General features: G+C 38.8%; 1 protein-coding gene across 8 annotated transcripts in view; it reads right to left on the bottom strand.

Moving 5' to 3' along the window:
- Positions 1-22568, bottom strand: part of MEF2A (myocyte enhancer factor 2A) — a 76567-nt gene that overhangs the window by 21964 nt on the left and 32035 nt on the right. For 4 of the 8 annotated variants that reach the window (XM_072345090.1, XM_072345094.1, XM_072345089.1 and 1 more), the window contains exons 3-6: positions 20223-20426; positions 4976-5113; positions 1925-2144; positions 1751-1810 (exon numbers count right to left, since the gene is read on the bottom strand). In XM_072345090.1, the coding sequence (XP_072201191.1) occupies positions 1751-1810; positions 1925-2144; positions 4976-5113; positions 20223-20426 (622 nt within the window). Of the gene's footprint in view, positions 1-1750; positions 1811-1924; positions 2145-4975; positions 5114-5178; positions 5311-20222; positions 20427-22568 lie in introns of all 8 variants that reach the window. The other 4 variants (XM_072345093.1, XM_072345095.1, XM_072345092.1 and 1 more) reach the window with 2 other exon arrangements.

Below are 22568 nucleotides of genomic sequence, written 5' to 3' on the forward strand. Positions count from 1 at the left end.
TTTAGCACTTTGGTACTAACAAGGTATCTGCTTTTTGCTAGAGGTTCTTCTTCCAGATTTTCCACTGTTCTTATATAGCCACAACTCTTATTTAAATGAAAATCTTTCTAGAAATGAGTGGGTATGTGTGTAACATTTTGGGTGTGATGTTCTGGAAAGCAGGAGATAAGTGATGCATTTTGACTTTTCACATAAACTATTAATAAATGCAAGAAGGAAAGCATTTCTACTGCTTTAAATATGTTCACCAAGCTACTGAAAATTGGTATTTCCCTCGCTTAGTACTCTATAGCAAGTGCTGTAGACAACTGTCTTATTTTCTTAGTGGCAGAAAGAATCTTAAACCTGCAACCACTGTTACTAAAGTTTGATTTTGAAAAAGGCAACTAAAGTGTCTTGATAATAAATTTACTCCGACTTGAGAATCACAGAATTGTAGGGGCTGGAAGGGACCACTAGAGACCATCGAGTCCAGCCCCCCTGCAAAGCAGGCCCCACCAGCAGGCTGCACAGGCAGGAGTCTGGAGAGGTCTTGAGTATCTCCAGAGAAGGAGACTCCACAACCTCCCTGGGCAGCCTGTTCCAGGGCAATGTCACCCTTCCTTAGTATATTGGTGTGGAAATTCCAATGCTCCTAGAAACACTACAGAAATTAACATGTGACCTCCACAGCTTATAAAAATAATTGGTTTTTCCTACAGAGTTTCTCCATGTAAAATGCTGCTTACTCAATGGAAGCCATACTTAAATATTTATTTTCTGTGTATAGCCAAAGAATGGAGAAACAGTGGGAAGTCAATCTCAGGCCTTCAGCCTATAATTGCAGTTTTTTTATTTATAAATCCAGTCCGCTGAGTTTATCTTCAAAGAACTTGTTCTCATGTGCCCTATTAAGTAACCAGTGGGCAAATACTGGAAGGTCAAGCAATGCTTCTCTCATTTCTTGCCATGAACATTTACTGAAGGCAGCTATAAGTACTTCCAAAATTGGCTCTCAGTTACCAAGACATCTCAAGGAATGTAAGCAATATGAAGAAGGTGGGTCAGCTATCATTCATTTTTTATACCTGTAATGATAAAATTCAGTGGCTGCCTGACCACTATCAGAGTATTCAATTTTGTCTAGGCAAGACAAGAATTATTTACCTGAAGAAGTGCCATTATATGAATTACTGAAGACCAAAAATTATTGTGAATCTGATTATTTGGCAACATCTCTAATTCGTATTTGAAAGAAATGCTGAGAAATTAAAACTGAACCTTGCTTTTCTTTTCCAAGCTGTTTTTGTCTAACAGCAATAAAATAATTAGCAAGATACACATAGCAATATAAATGACATAGTCTGTATTTTGATAGGCACCAGAACCAGCATTAAAGACCCAGATCTTCAGAACACAGCTAGTTTAGTAAGCATAGAGAATTTTACATAGAGGGGAAAAAAAAAGGGGGGGGGAGCATAACTCTCAAGCATGCTGTAATCGCACTTGTAGGGAAAAAAAAGCAAGAACAGTAAATGACTAAAACAATGGCAGTAAAAAAACCACAAATTATTACTGCAGTGGAAGAAGCAGGAGGGTTAAATGTCTGATAAAGAATTACAAAACTCACCAATTACAAGGCAATTTAATAACTATGTCCTTTGCTCTTCCTTAACCAAAAGGAATCAAAATAAAAAAAACTGCTTCTGAATAAGTGCGCAAACTGAAACCACGACACTATTTTTCAGCATAAGCATGATACCGCACTTACCAACTGGACTGGTACCAGCTCCATTTGGCACTGTGAGGTCAGTTGTCCCCAGCATTCCACCTAAAAAAAAACATTGGAAAAAGAAATTGTGGGTTGTTCTTTTTGTTTTGTTTTTTAATAAAATCATAAAGGGTGAAAAAGGGAAAGCACAAGAAAACAGTACTGAAATCCTACCAGCATTGCCGGTACTTGGTGGTCTCTGCGGGGCCCCAGGTGATACGTTCCGATGCAGCGTGGTCTGAGGTGGGGAGAGCATGGTCGTGTCTGTTAACGATGAGCTGGCTGCCAGTGATGGGGATACGAGGGAACTCCCTGGGTTACTGTAGGTTAAAGTGTTGGGGTTGGACACTGGAACCGTAACCGACATGGAGAAGTTCTGAGCAGGCAAGCCAGGCTGGAGGAAAGGAAGCAAGGAAAACAGAAGACAACGTTAGAATTAACTATATTCTCAAACACAGCACATCATAAAAAATACACATTACAAGTTTGCCAACAATTTTAAGAGTTAATTATGTTAGTTTTGAAACTCTAATTCATTAATCATACAATCTGAAAACATCCATTTGTTGTAGAGCCTGGTGTTGAATTATAATATGTCAAAAATACAGTTCCAGAAGAATTACTCATAAACTTATCAAAACGCTGAGAGGAAATTCACATACAAAAACCTGAAGATATTCATATAGCTCAGAAATACAATAAATTCACCAGTTAATTTGGATTATTACAAAGCCATGACAAGATAAATATGTTGACAAATTGACAAACTGTTACATCTTCCAAATGTAAGCGTAAACATGCACATTATAGAATAGTTATAAGACAAAAAAGGATCAATTAGTAATAACATTTTCTACTAAATCTTGCAAAAATATTGCTACTCATCTCTAAAACCATTTTTCAACACACCAAAAAAGTAAAACCTTCAGAAATTTCCAAACTTCAGTAATTTGAATTCAACCATCTTTGACTGTCATTTTCTGAGACGTGTTCAGCAAAACCCTGCTTGAATCTATTTTCTTGTGTCAATATTTTTCCCTTCTTACTTTTTCTTTTATTCTAATTCTCACAGCATTATTCAAAAGGCAACTATTTTTCCACAGTATATATGTTTGTTATTCAACAACTATTTGACTCAAAAGCTTAAATGCCTGCCCATCTATGGTGCTCATTTGGTTATGACTAACTTGTTTGGCCTTTGTCTCATTCCTATCCTTTGACTGTGTTGTGTTTCTGAAACAAAAGGGACTATTTTCTTTCACAACTCTTACACTAACTGCAAACAAAACTATGACAGGTACAGTTTAAGAATAAAAATTCAGTAGAATTCATTGATACAGATGATAGATTAGAGGTCAGATGAAGATGACACACACTCATGATCTAGCAAGTATATTTAAGAGATGTACTTTGTCATAAGCAGCTTAAAATTTACTTAGAATGGCACTTCTAAATGACAATTTGATGTCATCTGAAATACAACAGTAACTACACTAATGTAAAGACCATAATACATTTTATACAAAAAGCAAAACCTCTTACTAGTGAGAACTAATGACAGCTTCCATACTGAAGCATTCCTCAGAATAATTATCATCTTTTGGCACAGATGGAAGCAAGAAGTAACGAAGCATAGCAATGTAATGCTAACAAATCATTTGCAGTATCTAAGTAATGACAAGCTGCACTGATACTTGTCTTCACGGAAACTACTTCAAGAAACTGTTTATTATCTATTAAAAAAGGATGCTTTTAAATAGCATGCTTTCCATTAACTCAAACTAAACTCAAAATAGCTGAAGTATGCTTAAAACAATGCTTAGAATTTAACAGTAAGAACATTTTTGAACATTTTTTCCATAACTTTCTCAATACAGAATCTATAAGTGATTGCTTCCCCCACTCCTTACAATACAGATGGACAGCAGCATCTGTCCATCTACGGTACGCATTTGGTTTTGACTGAACTCTTCACTCTGCCTCATTTCTATCTTTCAACAGTAATAAGTGCACTAGAATAAAAGAAGCTACATTCTTATCCAAGATCCGCAAGTACTGGAAACAGAACCACAACAGATACAATTTAAACTATAAATACAGAACTACAAAGCTAAAAATTAATGTTCCCTTTTTTATTTACATTGACACCCACACAGAAAACTTAGGCTGCTCGGGATGACCACAAAACATCAACGGAGAGCAGTTTAACTTTATTATACTAAGAGATGATGCCTGAAATGTTTCAATACAGAAACACTAGGTAGCAAAAACATCAAAACAAAGAAGGAAAAGACATTAGCTACTTTCAAGCATAAAGAACTTGCAAAAAGAACGGAGTCTGGGTGTCAGACTGCCAGTTTGCTGTTCTTTTCCCAGAGGTGGTTCTACTGCTCTGAACAATTAAATCATTTTCACTATTTGCAGTCATGTGGGGACACACTCTTCATTTACGCCAGGATCTACGCTGATTAACCTAGCCAGTCCATTTATTTTAATTGCTACAACTTGAAAATGTTAAAAAATTTAAAGGTCGTGGCAGAGCCCCATATTAGTTTTCTCAGAAGATACTTCACCTGTAACACTCAATGCTGACTGCTCTTGTAGGTGGAACATCACACCTCTGAGAAGAACATGCAAAAATTCCATTACTCTTAAACCCCAAAGTTCTTGAGTTCTAGAGCCCAACAATTCTCATCTGAGAGTACTTCACTAAATCTTTTTACCTTGGACTCATAAATTAAAGGGCACATATGAAACTCACAAGAACATGTATTTACAGGGCAGATTGTCCATGGGGCTCATTTTTGATTAATATAATATTAAAATGGAAAATGATGCTCTGGTCACACTATGGGATGGGTGACAATATCTTCCTAAAGCAATTTAGTGACATAGATTTTTATATCCCATAATGAAATCTATTCTTTTAGAATATTTTAGGCAGGATCAGGGAAAGCAGCTAAGATGCTGTAGTTTAGAAACATTACTTCACATCCACACAGCATGAAAAGATCTGTGTGATTAATTGACAAGTTGGAGACACAATTCCTATTCCTTATGAAAAAATCTAATAACAAGAGTGAGTATCAATATCTCATTTTACCTTAAGAAAATACACGTTTCCCTTTTCAAACCAATCCAGCCTCTTGTCTTTACAGTGGTAAGCAACATCTGTGAAAACTCTCATGCATGTAATAGAAGCACAAACCATACTTTAGTACTCACTGCGATTTTATGATTCCGCATCATATTATCAAACTCTTCATTAATTTTTTTATATTTTTCTTCTGTATGTGGCGTGAGCACATATGAAGTGTCAGGGTCCGGGCTGTCGCACCCTCTGTGTTCCTTCTTGTTCAGAGCCTAAATAATGAAGTTAATAAAAAGGATCAACAAATAAAAAGTAGAGATAAAATAAAAGTACTTACAGGGCCTCGCTTGAAAATAAAATCACTATCTTCATTTAGTTTGCTGAATCTGTCCTCCGATAGTGGACTGTGCTCAAAGTAATCGTCAGCATCAGGGCTCTCACAACCATTAAGGCCTTTCTTTCTTAAGGTCTGAAATACAATTGGAAAATTCACATACAGATCATACTAACTTGCCAAGATCTTTTGTATACTATCGAATCATTCAGAGCCACTGAAACTACATGAAATTTTCACATACAAAAATCAATAGACAAGCTAAGTCTTTCAAAATAGTGGCATAGTACACCAGCAGAAAAGGTTCATTCAGAGGCATAGACTCTCAAGGTGCCATCTCATGGCCAGTTTTAACCTAAAACCATTCCATCTCTCCAGTGTTCTACACCAAACTGCTTTCAGACTCCGGCTGATGGAGGACAGTTGCCTGACAGACATTCAACAGTTAGCCTATGGCAAAGGAGTTAACGTCCTCATTAGTAATTAAAAAACATCTTAGTCTTTATTGGATCGTTAATAAATTGATTTCAGCATCCCTATTAACATCCTTTATATTTTAAAAAGCATACGGTTTAAAGTCGAGTGATACAACGGCAAACAGTTTTCATCTGAATGCAGCTACTGCATTACATGAATATATGTAACACTTGGTCTCACTGGCTTACAAAGGCAGGATTTTCCTGCACTGCAGTCATCCTGCATGGTAACAAGAAGTGCAAAAAGTATAAAAAGAAATGACATAATCCCTCTGTAACATGACTTCGTTTGCTAAATATAAGCTTTTTCAGACTCCTTTACTCTAACTTGATGTGATCGCTTTGTGGGGTACTTCCTGTTTTCTGGTGGAACTCTTGAATCAACATCCCCCAGAAACAGAGCATGTCTACAATGCAGGCAACACGAACAAGCTACTGAGAAAGGATGTGAAACTGCAGCTCTTGTGAGCGAGCAATTAAAAGATGCATTTGATATGTTTGCAGTCCTTTTTTTCATCTACTACACAATCAAAATTCTCATGACAAGTTCTTGTTTCTAACAAAGTAAGATTTAAATTGCTACCCACAGAAAAATCATGAATGTTTTAAAGAGAGGTTCCAAGAAGAAAGCAATACAGGTTTTGCAACAGGTCCATATCACAACAGTCATGTATAAGGCAGCAGCGGGACTACGGGGGCAGGGAGGTGGTGTTTTCTTTCACTGACAAGGCATGCAAGTTTTATGAACTTTACACTGAAAGATCCTAAAAAATGGAAATCTACACGTTGACATTCTCAGCAACTGAAAGAAACTCACTTCCTGCTAGAAGCTGCGCTTCCACAACGTGCTGAACCTTCTTTTTTTTAAAGGCTAGTTTCAAGCATTCATTTTTTGTTCAAGCACTATCGAGCACAATAAAAATTTCACAAAACTCTCTTACTATTTATACATGTGCAAAACACTCCCTACTTCAGCTTCTAAGCAGCACTAAAACCCAACTGAGTTCTCTGCGACTCTTTAATATCACAGGTCACCACAAGCTGTCATTCCCTCTCGGGTTTCTCAGCCGGCTCCCGGTATCCCACGCCGTCTCTGGAACTCCCACAAAAATGCCACCACTGCAGCAGCACATGGGGAACAGGTGGAGCTCCCTCCAGCCCCGCTTGCGCCCTGATCCCACACTGCCAGCCAATCCGCTGGGCACGGATATGGACGTGGCCATACAAGGGCCGGCCGCTCAAGGTCGGAGCCCGCTACCCCTCCCAGCCCTTCCTGACAAGCCAGGCTGCCACTTCTCTACACTTTGATATCAGTAGGGAAAATGTTGACACTGTGCAATCTGCATTGTGCTTAACCCCTGCAGCCCACTGAATGCTCTGAATAGAACTCAAATAGGTACGTAACAGGGTGCTCAGCACAGCCTACAAGACATTCAGAAGCTGTGTTTAGGTATTATATAGAAAGAAGTTGCAATAAATACACAGCAGACAGTGCTGAACTCGTCTCTAGTTCCTTAGAGGTTAGTGTAACTTAAAGTACTGCAGCATGGCAGTTTCATTAATGCCCCTTTTATAAAACAAAACGTGAGTGTAATGCATTTTTACAATATGCTCACAGCTCCAATACAAAGGACTGGGCTCAGTAAATACAGAAAGGCATCCTTCCTCTCGGCCAGCAGTTATTTTTATTTTCGATAACAATGGGGTTAACTCCGTTTGACTCATGAGGAAGGAAAATGCTCAGTATCTCCCGGTTAAGATTCTGGAAACCTTCACTCCAGATGGGGTTCCTGTCATTGTGGAAGGATTTAAGGCACGGTGTGCTGTTACAGATAATACGTCTGGGTCTGATATCCCGAGCTCTGTCTCTTTATCGCTGAAACACGCACTGTCACTTCGAGGACCTAACCATAAAAAGACTGCTACTTTATCACTGTGCCATAACAGAACGGTGAAACCTTCCTGCTCCGCGGCTGCACTAACAAGAGGAATGCTGTCAGCTGTTCACAGAGTCAGGCGAAGCCTACGCAGCACAGCACAGCATGATAACGGGCCCTGCCCACGGGAGCACAGGGACGGCTGCTGGGAATGGGGCCATAGGGACAGAGCTGAGTTCCACACCAAGGGCTAACCTCACCCTTCGTGGTCCCTGCAGTTACATTTTGTCATTTCTTTAATGACTGTAAATAACTCTGCATACCTTTGGCCTTCCAGCACTTGAAGGAGCTTACAAGCGAAGACACACAAGGGGGAACGGCTTTGAACTAAAAGAAGGGTGATTTAGGTTATAGGTCAGGTGGAAATTCCTTACTCAGAGGGCGGTGAGGCCCTGGCACTGCTGCCCAGAGAGCTGTGTGTGCCCCATCCCTGGAGGTACCCAAGGCTGGGTGGCCTGAGTGGGCAGGGGAGGTGCTGGGTGATCCTTACAGCTCCTTCCAACCCAACCATCCTACAATTCTGTATTATTTCTGAGATAAATACAGACTGCAATTTCACAAACTCCAAAGATGAAAGAAATACCTCTAACAGTTTAATTTCTCTGCTGCGATACACAAACATTTTTGTAGACAAAAGATGAGAGTTCTTGCAGTTGAGGCTAATACAGAACAAACTTTCTTACCACAAGAGGGAAAAAGAACATGAACTTCCAAGTGTTGCTACTCAGTGCTCACTCCAACTGCCTTCTCGTGTTAAGTCTTATTTTCCAGATGATTTAAGGGAACGTGTAGCTTTTGGAGTTAATCTGTATTATTTTCCACTTCCTCTAAGACTTATCCAAAACTACTGGCAATTGTTCCAGCATGTTTGCCAATGTGCTGCACTGTGTCCTCAGTGACTGACACTCTGCAGCTTTGATGTTAGACCCGATGAGCTAACTGAGCAAAGAATTGATTTTACTCAGAAAAAAAATAACGCAAAGCAAGTGCTGAGAGGAACCATGGCAGGTATGAAATCCTTTTAAAAGGCACCAAGCAAACAAAGCAATGTCGCTGCGCTACGTGTGAAGTCACTACACAAATGCTCCTGGCAGCTGTGGTAACATAGTTACTGCAGAATGGCCCAGAAGCTTTAGGCTGTTTTTGTGGCACTGTGTAAAATTGAGATAAACCAAATTATTAGTTTTATGTTTATATATATATAATTTTTTGAATGGCAGAGCTTGGCAAATGCTGTATGAGAAAGGCTGGACTAGTTATGGAAGACTGAAATGCTACATTCAAGCACACAGTGCAGTGTTCTCCTGACCTTCCCTACACATTGCACAAAGCCATTTTAATTGCACTGCATTTTGCCCATGCAAGAAGCATCTAAAAAACAGGAGACCTTCTTGCAAAACAAGCAACAACCAATTAGCTTCTCTCTGCAATTCAACACATTCTACTTAAATTGCCAGTACAAAGGGAACAGAAATACGATAGCTATTTATGGTGTGACCCACGAGGAAGCAAAGATGATATTCAACCACCACAGCGTAACTATCTTCTGTCACACAAACTTACACTGGCTCAAAATACCAGTCATCAGCAGTTCTGAAAGCAGAAACAGAACTGCCAGGTACAGATTACTGCTACCCGAGACAGAGTTAAATGACAACATGCAACCGTTCTCCTCTACAGGAAAGATAACAGGGTTTGTGTCCAGCTCTGGAAGGATGTGTTGCTATTGGTTAAAATGCACAAGCAGCTTGTTCTGTGCTCTCATATAGTTAAAAGGGCAAGAATGCTGATAGTAGTCATCTGGGCTCCTCACCAGCTCCCTTCGCACAACTGTAAAGACCTTGCTTGTGTTTGCTGTAACTTCAGAAAATAATATCTTTCTGCCTTAAAAAGCAAAAGTAGGAGGACATGAAATGTAAAGTGCATTATGAAGCAGGAATGTTAGCTCATTCAAAGTCCTCACGGTTGGGTTCTTGTAGTCTACTAATGTTACACAAGTTGGGTAAAGGTTGTCGCTATCAGTGCTACTCTGAATCAAGATGACAGCTCAATTTCTGCAGATCCTATTGGAGCTGGGTTTTTCTTGGTGTTTCATCTGAAATCATGAGAAAAAACATTTCCAAAATTTTACTAAAACTGAAATGAAAAAGATTATTTCCTTTAGAAAAGGCAAGCCTTCCAGATAAAAATAGTGGCTAGCTCTGTTTCTGCTGTTCCAATCTGAGCTTGGAAAAGATGTGAAGCAGTACAAAGTTGGAGTAAACACTTAAAAAAAAATAATAAATCCAAGTGTAAGTATTCCTTAAGCATGAAGTAATGGAAGAAGCACTAGAACTTCTAAATATTACTGCTTCCTTGGTAAGCATGTACACCATGGTTATCAAAGAATAACCAACCGAACAGCTTCCTGATGCTCCAGAGACTTGCCATGCAATAGCAGGGAGGGAGAAGATGCTGCTGCATCAAATTCCAAAGGCTCCTCATTCACAACGTGACCATCACGCACTCACATAGTGCCTCTGCAGGGCAGACAGGACTGAGCAGAACTCTGCCACCTGTGATGGGAATAACCATGAGATCCAGAGGCACAAGACTGTGCAGCTGCAGCCTCACACCAATCAAACACAGATACCAGCAGTGTTAGCCCAAGTTGCATTAATGTCTTTTCTACCAAGGTTCAGAAATGAACAAAATCCAACAGAAACCAAGGATAACTGAGCTATTCAGCCATAGTTTATTCTTTAGGATGAGTCTCTTGTTCCACCTCTGAAGAAAATTAGAGATCATGCCTTACAGTCATTTGTCCAAAGTTAAGGAAACCACTGAAATTTCCATGGGTAGAGTTGATATGGTGACATTAACAAGTGACTGCCACATAAAGTGCATGATCCTGGACAAAAGCATTAAGCCAATTCAGATTTCTGCTTGAGCCTGCAGGAAGCCATTTTCTTCTGCACTAAAACGATGGAGAGTTCTCCTTGTCTATGCTTCAACTTACTTCTGCTTGTTATCAGTGCTCATAGCAGGAATGAGCTGGTGTACCAATGCATGGGCTGAGCACCACAGATACCGAGCAGGCAACAGTACTGGCCTGGTCCTTCTGGCAGCTGCAGACCACTGTCTGAATCCACCACTGATAACAACATCCTCCTCAAAAAACCCCACCTTTTTTCTGAGATATTCCTACACAAAGGAAAAAGAAAAACATGGCACTCACAGCCCCAGACTCCCACCCAGTTTTCATTCTTATTCTGTGAAACATCAGCAAGAGGAAAAAAAGGGCAAATTCCTTTCAGGCAGTTCACCTCCCTTCCCACAGAGCAGAGAACTACACGTATGGCTGCAGAGCTGACACGGAGCAAAATGTCACAATGAAAGCACGACGATCCCTTTGTTATTTGCTCCCTGTTACAAGATAAAAACTAGGCTGAATTTCTTCTGTTATAACACAGAATATTTCACCCCTATCACTGTGAATAATACCACTGTGCTTCATCCTTTACATACACCGTTTCTCCCTTATTATGAGGAGTATTTTTAGTCACAGGAAGCTATTTATAGTTTCTAAACTTCCTGTAGGTCACTTTAGTCTCAGAAGCAGCATCGTTTCTGTTTCTTTTCTCCCAAGTAATGACACAGCTCCACAAATGCCAAGCTTGACCTGCAATATCAGATGTATAAATTCTGCTGCTGTCTAAAATACAGCAGGACCAAAGTTTACAAGTAGTGTAAGTGAGCAGCCAGAGAAAAACACGTAACTCATCTTAGTAACAGTGTTTTGTGTAGGAAGTCGATCAACACTATTTCTGTAGGCTTTAATTTCTGTTTTCTTAAGTAATACGGGCTGGATTTTGTGCACTGTTTACAGATTTTGTAGATTTTCCACAGGTTCTATTAATATTCTCAACTTTAACTACTTCAGCATCTGCAGATGTCATCATGAAGCTGTTTTCCTTTCCTGTGAGTTAAGAGGCCACTTAGGCTTAGCCCAATGCATTTCTTTTCACTACCCCCACCAGATACTTCACATTTTCCTATGCTGCATTCTAGTCATAGCCACAAGTACACATATGAAGCAAAACAGCATAGTAGAGCGAGCCATAGAGCAGACAGTGCAGAGCTCTCAAAATTTCAATGCAATGCATATGAGGTTAAAACAGATTATGATGGATATTTGCACAGCTAAGCAACTTGGAGAGCTTAACCTCCTAATGAACAAGGCCCCAACAAGCTCCCTGGGGGGCTCCCCAGCCTAAAGGAGATATTCTAAGCCAAAGCTTAGAGTTAACTTACATGCTGCTTTCCATGCTTGTGCTCAATGAGTAGCAGTATTACAGGATGAAAAAATAAGTAAATAATTGACCAGATAACAAAAACTCTTAGAGCACATCTTGATAAATTCTGCCACCACTGTTATACTCCTTAGCCACGTGTTAGGTTAGGAAAATATTCTTAGAATTACTTTGTGATTTAAAAAAAAAAAAAAAAAAAAAAAAAAGAAAACCAACAAGAAATGAGAAGCGTGTGGAATGACGGGCCATAAAACAAGAGGGAGAGCCCTTTAGGCAATGCTCTAAGTTCAGTTTTAGGCAAAGGTATTTATCATTTACAGATGCCGAATGCTCATGACTTGAAATTTTATCAGTGTCCTTGTTATATTCCACTCTCAGAAAAGACAAGGTCTTGTTTCAAATGCTGGAGCACTTCCAGTATCTGGCAAATTTTAACACGCATCCTTAGCTTGCCAAACATAAAAGCTAGCTGTCAAATTCCTCCAAGATATGATAAAGATGGCACTCAGGATTCAAACTCTCGTTTATATAAAATAACACATACAAAAGGTTTTCAGACTTCCAGCTTGAACCATCTTTGCTGTGAAACGTTATTTTAAATAGATAAACCACCAGCAATTACTGAAGAACAGTTTTATCTTCTGTAAAATCCACTCCAGAATATTGTACAGTACATGGGAGTAGTGATGAAGGAAGCACTGTTCTCCTACCTACAACTTTTGAGAACCTTTCAGTAAGCTGTGGGCTTTCCGACACAGTTAAATGACCTGCAGAAGTAGCGGCACTGCTCATTCCCAAGTGAATTTCTTGGGGCTTAAAATGGTCAGTAATCCAGAAGTACTGACAATGTTGTTTCATCAGAGAAAACTAAGCCAAGCTCTGATACCTGACACATTTGTCTTTGTTTCACTGTCTATACAACTTAATAGATCATTAAGTCATATACAGCTGAGCAGGTTTTCCTTTTACCTGAAGTACAGAAAGCACCTTCAACTAGAATTTTCAATTAAAGAGAAATCAACTGACCATCTAAGTCAATCTTATTACTAAAAACAAAGGACAAAGCAAACCTACGTTCAGATTTAAGAAGCAGAAACTATTCAGTAGCTCACAAACTAAACATATTCTATAATCTTTTCAACAAACAAAAGTAATAGTAAGAATACGATTCTACCCATAAGACAGTTCAAAGAGTGCCCATCTGTATTTCATGGCATGTAAATGTTGTTATCAGTCCTTAATAAGTGAAGGCATCTATACATACACACATATCCTCCCATGTGTACCTTTCCCTAAATATAAAATAGTTAAAACGTAAAATCAGCAACATCAGACTGAATGCCTCCTTTCAGCAACAGTACATTGCAGATAAGCCATATGGAGCATGAAAAGTTGTCCAATCTAACAACTCGGCTGCATAATACACTTCATGATCTTTCAGAAATTCTTTAGTGAAAATATTATTCGCTATTCTGCTTGCTAAACTTGCTTAGTGGCTTGCTAAGAAAAATCTAACTCTCATTACAATTCATTGATATAAAAAGAATGGAAGTGGGATTCTTACAGTCAACCGACCTATGCAATAATGCCAGATTGCTACTTCAAGCATTTCATGTCCTATTTCTCCTTTTAGCTTCAAAGTAAAAAGGATAACAGAAAGTATTTCAAACTCTTGATATACTTGAGATAACTTAGTATTGTCAAACCAGGAACCTGGAAAGGGGAGTAGGGATGCAAAAAGGTCACAGGTCTGTACCGCCACAAATGAAGTATCTGCTCAGCTGATACAGGAAAGGTACCGAGCAGATCACACCAGCTGAAAGAATCAATAGCAAGTCCCCTGTTCAGATGAGCTGAGAATATTACAGCCTAGATGAGCCATGCTGCTATTAGCAAAACACATGGCTTTGTGACAGAGCAAGCCACAGTCTCCACATGATTACAATTTCTTCGTCATACCTACATACTGGGGTATGCAACAGGGAGGTTATATGAAAGACTGAAGACCTAGACCAATTTTTCTGGGAAGTTAGCATCTTTTAGTCCAAACATGAAAATTACTAAAACACAATGTATTAGAAACTGAACTCCAAAAGGAAAATGGTAACAAAGTGTCCTACAGGAAACACGCTCCTCCCCGACTGCTACAACACCATTTGATGAACACCAGTGATCAAGACATTGGCATTTCTGCTGCCCTTTTGCAAGGTGGTTAATTCAGAGGCAGAAGACACTATCAAGCCACTATACCCGTGAGCTTTAAAGTCAAAATCCAGGGTTACTTTAACTGTCCAGTGAAATCAAGAGTATATTCAGAAAGATTAGTTTTTAACCTTACTGTAGTTCCAGAAGATGCAATGTTCTGGGATCTCTACTTTGCAAGTACAGCTTGCCCAAATTCACTCTCGATTAACAGATGCCATGGTCCCCAGTTGGAGAATCGCAAAGTAAAAATACGCTCTTCTAACTGTCAGTGTAAAATTCCAAATCTTGCATCAGCACACAGGCTGCAGAATAAATAAGACCAGCAAAGCTTGAAGAACTTGTTAATACGAGGAAGATAATTATATCTTTGTACGATTGCCTGCATGAACTCCAGTATTAATGAGGAGCGAGAAGTTGATGATTTTCTCAGAATTGGAACTTCCCTGAATATTCTCGAGTTATTTGCAAAGCTCCAAAACACCTTAGAATTCTTCCCGATGCCACCTCAACACAGCTATTCTTCAGAATATGTTGTTTTTAAATCAAACTTCACTGTAAATACTAACCAAATAACATCAGGAAGAATACAAATAACAGTTGACACTAAGATATCTCCTATGATTTCAATCACTGACCTTAGAAAAGGAAACCCAGTGAGCAGTGCATGCTAATTACATATTATTATGCTAAAACACTCTAGCTTTGTATTAAGATGGAAACAAAATGTGCTTCTTTTAACCCTACAGAACTATCACAAAACACACAGGTATCTTCTGTCCCTGTGCTCACAGCTTTTGGCACATTGGCAGTACTGAAAATGTTTCAAGGGATGCGCTTCTTCCTGAACCTCTTGTGGAAAATGAAACCCCAAAGTGCACCCTGCTTACAAGACAGGTTTACAGTGGACACTTCCACTAAAAAAAAAAATAGACTCGAGTCATCATACAAAGAGACTTTTAGATATGCAAGTTTCACAGTCAATTCTCTTCCAAAGTACTTCAGCTTTTATGCATTTTCTGTCTTTTTAAGGAAAGCTAAAAGTTATTTAGTCCTTAACCATACAGAAATCCTCCTTGAAACTGAAGATGCCTCAGAGGCATTTGTGTGCCGCCTCAAAGTATTCAAAATGTTACATACGCAGTATAATTACATTTGCATAATTGTTTAGCAAATCAGGTGCAATAATGCCTACATTTTCTCAGCATGGTGAACAGATTATCAAGCCATTTCCTCACTCAACTGAAACCATTTTGAAGCTTCTTAATTCTTTTAAATGCGTACCAGTTGCTGCTACAGTGTGGTCAAAGTTATGTGGAGACCAAAGCAAGTGGTCCAAACAATAGCAACACAGGACAACAACATTCAGAGTAGTGGTGTTTATACACAGCTTCTCAACCTCCTCGCCCCATACCTTGGGGTTTTTATTAGTTTTGCCCACTTCTGGCAGCTCTCCATCTACCAGATATGAAGGAATGGGAAATGATATAAACTAACCGAGCACTGCCAGTCTTCCTACAACCAACAACGTGTGTTTAACTCAACATTCAAGGCATCACTTCTCAACTATCTTCCTTTTAGAAAGCTGTGATCTCTGATGTAGATTTTGAAACTTAACCTATGTTAGCCATCAGTTTTCATTTGCCATGGAACCCAGCTGGAGAGCATTTTCTTCTCTTCCTTTTTAAAATTTACCATGTAACTTCTCTTATGAAACACTTCAATGAAACACACTTCTGAAGGACCTCATTCAATTTCCACCATCTTCATTTTTAGCTTTTAGTTGCAAAATACAGAAGCCTGAATTACGTGCCAAATACGTATCTAGATAACGACACATCAGGTATACAGCTAAGTGTGAAAACTATCAAGAAAAGAAATAAGATCAATTAATTGAAGGTCTTTTTCATCTAATTCTGCATCTGCATATGTGCATCCATGCATATTTAGATAAAGCTCTCAGATCTTCAGCTTAACACAAAAAAAAACTAGGAACCAAGTGAAAAGTGCTACCAAAATACAACAGCATCCAAGGTTAGACAGCTATTCTGTATGGGACAGCAATAACAGTTCAAAAAACACGTTGCTAATCAAAGCCTGGAAAAGAAGCAATGCTGGGTAGGTGGAGAAAACTGGATTAAAAATAAAAAAGATGCTTTAGGTTTATAAACATAATGTTTCAACACCAGCTTTTCTGTTTATGCTCTCCACACGTGTCTCTTGGCATATGCTCCATCTGGCTGTGGAGATACATCTGCTTCTTTATGCTGCAGGCTCTACAAGTGCAGATGAGCTCTACGCACATACTCAAACTATGATCTGACAATCAAATCCCTGACACTAAGCATGCCTATGACGAGAGAACATGTATTGCTCCTACAATAGCTCATCATTAGCATTTTGTGAAGAGGCAGAGAAACAGGAATTCCAGTTTGGTATTGTAATGCAAGACAATAATGCACTGAATACAGCTTCTGTAAGACTGAAGTGGCATATTTACACTACTAGAAGTAGCAGCAGTTACACTGAACCTGCTTTTCTGCCTTGCTTCTAATTGAAAATATGACACGACCACTATCGCATCAAGTCACGGTAAACATTACTTCCTACCTGAGTCAGCATTTCCCATGCTAAGATATTTCATGAAACATTCAGAGTCATGCTCTAAGTTACACCAAACCCACAACTATTCCAATACAACAGTCTTTTCACAAGAAACTGTATGTTTACAATAATTATATGATGTAGATTAGGACAGACTGCCTTTAATACTTATGATTTTATTTTTTTAATCAAATTATTGCATATTTCAAGGACTGCTGTCAATACCTGGTATACAGCCTAAACCTTATACCGCATTTCACCCTATAACAGCGCTCAGCTATAGAGTGAAGAGGATCACTGACACCATCCAAAATTCTCATGGGCACAGATAGCAAACGGGTAAACAGGTCATTTTTTTTAGACAGACTTCTAAAAAACATATATTTCAGTTTGATGAGTAGATACAACAGAACACACATAGCCAACACAGCCCAGTTTAGGTTAAATAAAACCTGGTTTGCTGCATCACTCAAGGAACAACAAAATGCCAAGGAGACAAAAAGACAGAAGTCAAGCTGATAAAGCAAGAAGAGCCTGTCTTCAACTTTGACTACTAGACTGGAAAAGAGGGAAGACACACTGCTTTATGAGGTCCTCTTCAGGGACAAAAGGACACAACCTGGAGCATTACCCACCATACGCATCCAACCCAGTAGTTTCATGTTTCTGCTGCCCTCTTTTTTATGTTTTATTAAAACTATGAAAAGTAAAAGAAGTTATTTTTAACTTGTATACGCTAATTATATATCTTATATGCAGCCCAAGACAATTCCTCTTCACTCAGTGCAGCCCAGGCAAGCAAAAAACTTGGACACCTGCGCTCTAAACAATCTGCAGTAATCACAGAGTGTCTTGGGTAGGAAGAGACGCACAAGGATCAAGACCAATAATTGTTAACATCTCCGACTAAATAGGATGGAATTGAACTACTTGTTCATTCCTTTAGATGCCCTACAAGCTAGACATTAATCAGCCTTGAAGGGTATCTGTTACAACATTATTTCCCTTAATTTCAGAAGCACCAAATGGCAAGTAATGGTCCATCCACAGGTAAACTGTTGATAGAAGACCTGACTTGTAATGAAACAGAGACTTCCAATTCCAGCTATTCAGATGTCGATAATTCTGCCAAGATGACTGAAAAAAAATATTCCTCACACCCTTATCAAGTTATCAAAGAAAAAAAGTCATGGCAAAAACCATGGGAGTACCAACAGGACTGGTACATGATAACAGAGCACTTGTATCTGCAGTACCACATATAGCAAAAGACAAAAGGGTGCAGAGAACACACACACCAAAAAAAATCTAGTGTTCATTTAAGACATGAGTGCTCTCCCTCCTACTATGTTTTCACACAAACATTCCAGCAGCAAGAAGATACCAAGCTCTGGGCATATCACAGCAATTCCTATGCCAACACTGAACAGGAGGCAACTGCAAGGGGAAGATGTCTCATCGATTTTGTTTAATCACTCACAATACTGCAATCTACAAACTGCTGAAAAGAATTAACTGGCCTGCATCAAATTAAGTTCCTTCTCTACCATCGCAATCAAACTCCTGTCATGCCCATCAGGAGCATGCTGGGTCAAGACTAGTTTTGCAGTGAGGTTCCAGCACAACAAACACTACCTGTCATATTCAAGGACACAAAGGAATTACTAATTGTTAACCAGACATACATCAGCTATAATCATTTCTTCTAAATCGGTTCAATGAGCTGTTCTGTGCTATATATGGGCTATAAATGTTATTTCTGAGTAGGCACAATAGAAAGAAGCCCCTTTAAGTCATCTTTCAGAACATTTCTAAGAATGTGAAGCTGTGACTTGTCTCCTGTCTCAGATTGAAGAACTTCATATTTATTTCTATTCTTTCTTTTCTAGGACAAGACCAGAGTGAACAGATGCATTTCTGAGAGGCATTTCTAATTTATACTCTTGTTCTTCAACCACAGTAATATATCAAATATCACAGTAGCATAATACAATAAACCCACAGAAGCAACATTGAAGAAGCTGTAGATGAGCTGTTGCATATTCCTCAGAATAGAAACGATATATGCACTTGAGTACTGATTGCACTTTTCTATGCAGCTGCCAGGGGTCAAATGTTTGACATCAGTTTGGAAAAAAAATACATGTGTACACAAGTAGCCTGGCACTGAAATGATTTTCAAAGAGGTTCTCACTGAAGATGTGAAGAATTGCTCCCATGAGCCATAATGCAGTAAGGCCTGCAAAACAAACATCAGTCTGCCTGCACCTCTATCTCAAATCTATGTCTGTCACAGGCTCATCTTGTTTTGATCTGTTTTTTATCTTCCTCTCCACTGCTTAACCCTTACTCATATTAACCACAACGAAGTAACATTCCTGCAGCTCTTCACAGCTTGTTATCCCTCTCAGTTGTATTCAAAGCTGAGGACAGATGTTGGGGAGGTACCTCCCTGATCACAAAAGGCAGCTAACAAATTAGCAAATAATCTTCTCAGAAAGAATTAAGGCATTTGTTCATTTCTTATTTTTCTCAAACTGATTTTTTGTTTGAAAACTTTCTTAAAAGAGCAGATGGTATCCACCCTGTACTTGTAATCCCCTGACTATACAGTTCTTCAGCTATACAAGGCTAACCATTATTCCCAAACCACTCCTTACAGTCAAGGCATTTGTTTGGAAGACAGCTCTGGAATTTAAATGTCAGACACCTGTTTTGGTTCATTTATAGGACTACTGCAGACACGACTCCTCTAAAATTCAGCTATAGTTAAGAAAGATTCAAACTACAAAAAGAATCCCTGATTTCTACAGTACCTAGTTTAGAAACTATATACTGAAATAGCCTAACCTGAGTGTATATTTAAAGTATGAGCACAATAAAAATAGAAGCTACGATATATCCATGCTATTTTATGACAGCAAAAACTGTGCGCATCTTACTATATTTTAACTGACTATAAAGTAACTGGACAACCAAATTAATGAAGTCAATTTCCTCTATAGATTAACGATTAACTTCATTCTTTTGGCTCAAGAAGAAGCAGCAAAGTCCTAGGCCGATTTCTGTGCAAAACTGGACTGGTAAAGCAAAGAGAAAATGGCCAAGTTGTAATTGCATTTAAGCTGAGCTCCATTCTCTAAATATATTCTCCACTCAATTTGTTGTTTTTTTCCTCCCCCCCCCCCCCTTAAAGCCTAGAATCACCCACCACATTGTCATCCCCCCAACTCCTTCTCCCTAAAAATCCACACACACAAAAAAGTATCTTTCACACTTCTATTTCCATTATCAAATGTGATTTTTATCAAACAAGTTACCAAGATAACGTGCAGGGGGTGAAGGGCAGATGGGAAGGCAACATGGATGTAAAAATGACTTTTTCTCTTACAAAAAACAGACTGAAAAGAGCAGTTGATGTTTTATGATAAAGTTAATAAATACATTTAGTTAAAATATCTTAAAATACTATATGCTCCAATAATTATAATCCAATTCATGAGATAAGAACACAGCTCATCTATTCAGATTGTTACCTCAACGATATCTGAGTTGGTTCTGCTTTCATGGGGCTCGTTGTATTCTGTGTATTTAAGTAGAACTTTGTCCATATCAGTGCTGGCATACTGAAAGAGTTTGTTAGAGCTGTTAAAAATGATGAGCGCTATTTCACAGTCACAGAGTACACTCAACTCATACGCCTTCTTCATTAATCCAAACTTCCTCTTCGTAAAGGTGACCTAGAGAAAAAGATACATATATATATATTACTTTTTTCCAAATAGCAATGTTGTGAAGGACCACAATCAAGCATTCAAGAAATATACCAGCTGAGCCTACGCTATTCGTTTCTGTTAACAAGCAGCATAACTGAACACGTGTTGAAGCTTAAGAACTGCCTATCATATTTGGGTGTCACTTTCAGGGTCAGTACTCTATATTTAACTAAGCTAAACAGTATTTCCCACCCAGGCCTCCCTCCAGTATATACCAAGAAGAGTTAAAGTCTGTAGCAATCCCCCAACCGTGTTTCCTTCTGTACAACCGATGCCAGCTTTCCAGGTATTAAAGTCCTTCCTTCTGTGATGTTATTAGCCTGCCCCAGTTTTGCTTCTCAGTCTCAGTTTTAACAAATGAGCAAACCTGCATTATCAGTGGAGTAACACTGTTACTATATAGTATGGTAAGAAAGGAAGCTAAGAGATATGCTTACTTGGCTAGTATTATACCACGTTATCAGATTCCCTTACATTTCTAAGCTGATTTCTGCCACTTGGGAACATCATGAAACACCCATTCTGTACTCTTAAAAATGTTGCTTGTGGGAAAGTAAACCTATTACTATCACAAAGACTATCACAAAAGAGTATTGGCCAAATGGGAAAAGGCGGAGAGAAATCCTTACAAAAATCACCATCAGTTATGGAAAAAAGGATTTAAAAGCACATCCTTTCACAGGATTTCAGTTGGTTAAGGATGCGGGATATCAAATACATTGATGCTCAAGTCAAATCAAGTACAGGTCTAATGCTAAGAACAATTTTCTTTAAAGGACATTCAGTGCTGTCTATTTAAGTACCTCCAAAAGGCACTTAATATAATACCAGTATTCTGAGATCTTTTGAATAAAGATAAGACTTTCAGAGCTTTCAAGCCTTTCAGTTTGATGGAACACCTCTGTCTATTCATGCCCCCTCAAAGCATACGTCTCTGTTGCATGTGAGTGACCTATATGCACAACAGGAATTAAAGAAACAAAGAAACCTGTAGTATGGGTTTCTATAGCACAGGACGTATTTGGAAGATAGATGGGAAAATTCTGCGTGTTCACACCTGAAGGCTTTTTTTTTTCCTAGAAATGCATATCTTACACCATTGCTTCATTACTGTCTGTAATAAAAAAATGCATAACACCCTTCTCACCACATAAGAAGTCTGACAAAGAGATGCAGACATACATTAACAACATATATACACACCTCGCTAACAGTAACTATTATTAAAACAGTATTCAGAATTGTATGTTTCCCCACAAACACAGGCAAAGGCACTGTGGATTTGTGATTCCTCTCCAGCTATTAAACACCATCCAGGCTCACCAAAAAATGTGTTTCAGCATACACTGCCCACAGCTTTAAATGCAAACTGTTATCATGTAGCACTGTAGGAACACAGGTAACAAATGTAAGCACCAATGGAAACACGGATTAATTCTATCTCTATTAGTGCACTCCAACAGTGGACATGGAGTGTGAGTGCATTGTGTTCAATAGTCACAACTGATGCCTGCATGCAAGCATGACTTCATACTGCTTTCCTGCTATCTGCTGCTCCTTCTCCAGTAACTGTGCTGTCAGTACTCTGTGGTATCCACTTTCTGTTCTCATCCAGCTGTACTGCATAATTCTGAACAAACTGCCTACCAGCCTTAAACTTCCCTGGTTCTAAAATGAGCACAATTCTCCAAGGGGACAGGGAAGTTTCCTGTTTGAAAGCGTGTGATTTGGATGTTGTGTATTCTTTTAACCATCTAAAGGCAGACATGGTTACACATACAATGAAAATGCACGCAGAACATACTGTTTCCAGGACAAAGACATTCCCGGTGCAAGGATGAGGCTGAGCTAAAAATAAGCCATGCTAACATGAGAAATTGCTGATTGTTGCCAAGGCAGTACTGTGAACTACTACAGGCACACACTAACAAAGACAAAAGAATCATTTGTTTATACACATTTAAGACCACAGATTTCAATGTTATTTTTTACATTAAGAAGTCTTCTCTGTTGTTTCTATTTACACTGAGGACAGCAAAAACAATTCTCACTTAAGGTTTCCTGTGTCTTGCATCCAACTGAAATCAAATAGGTATTAAAATATTA

This window comes from Excalfactoria chinensis, chromosome 10 (genome assembly GCF_039878825.1).
Source record: "Excalfactoria chinensis isolate bCotChi1 chromosome 10, bCotChi1.hap2, whole genome shotgun sequence".
Classification (NCBI taxonomy): Eukaryota; Metazoa; Chordata; class Aves; order Galliformes; family Phasianidae; genus Excalfactoria; species Excalfactoria chinensis.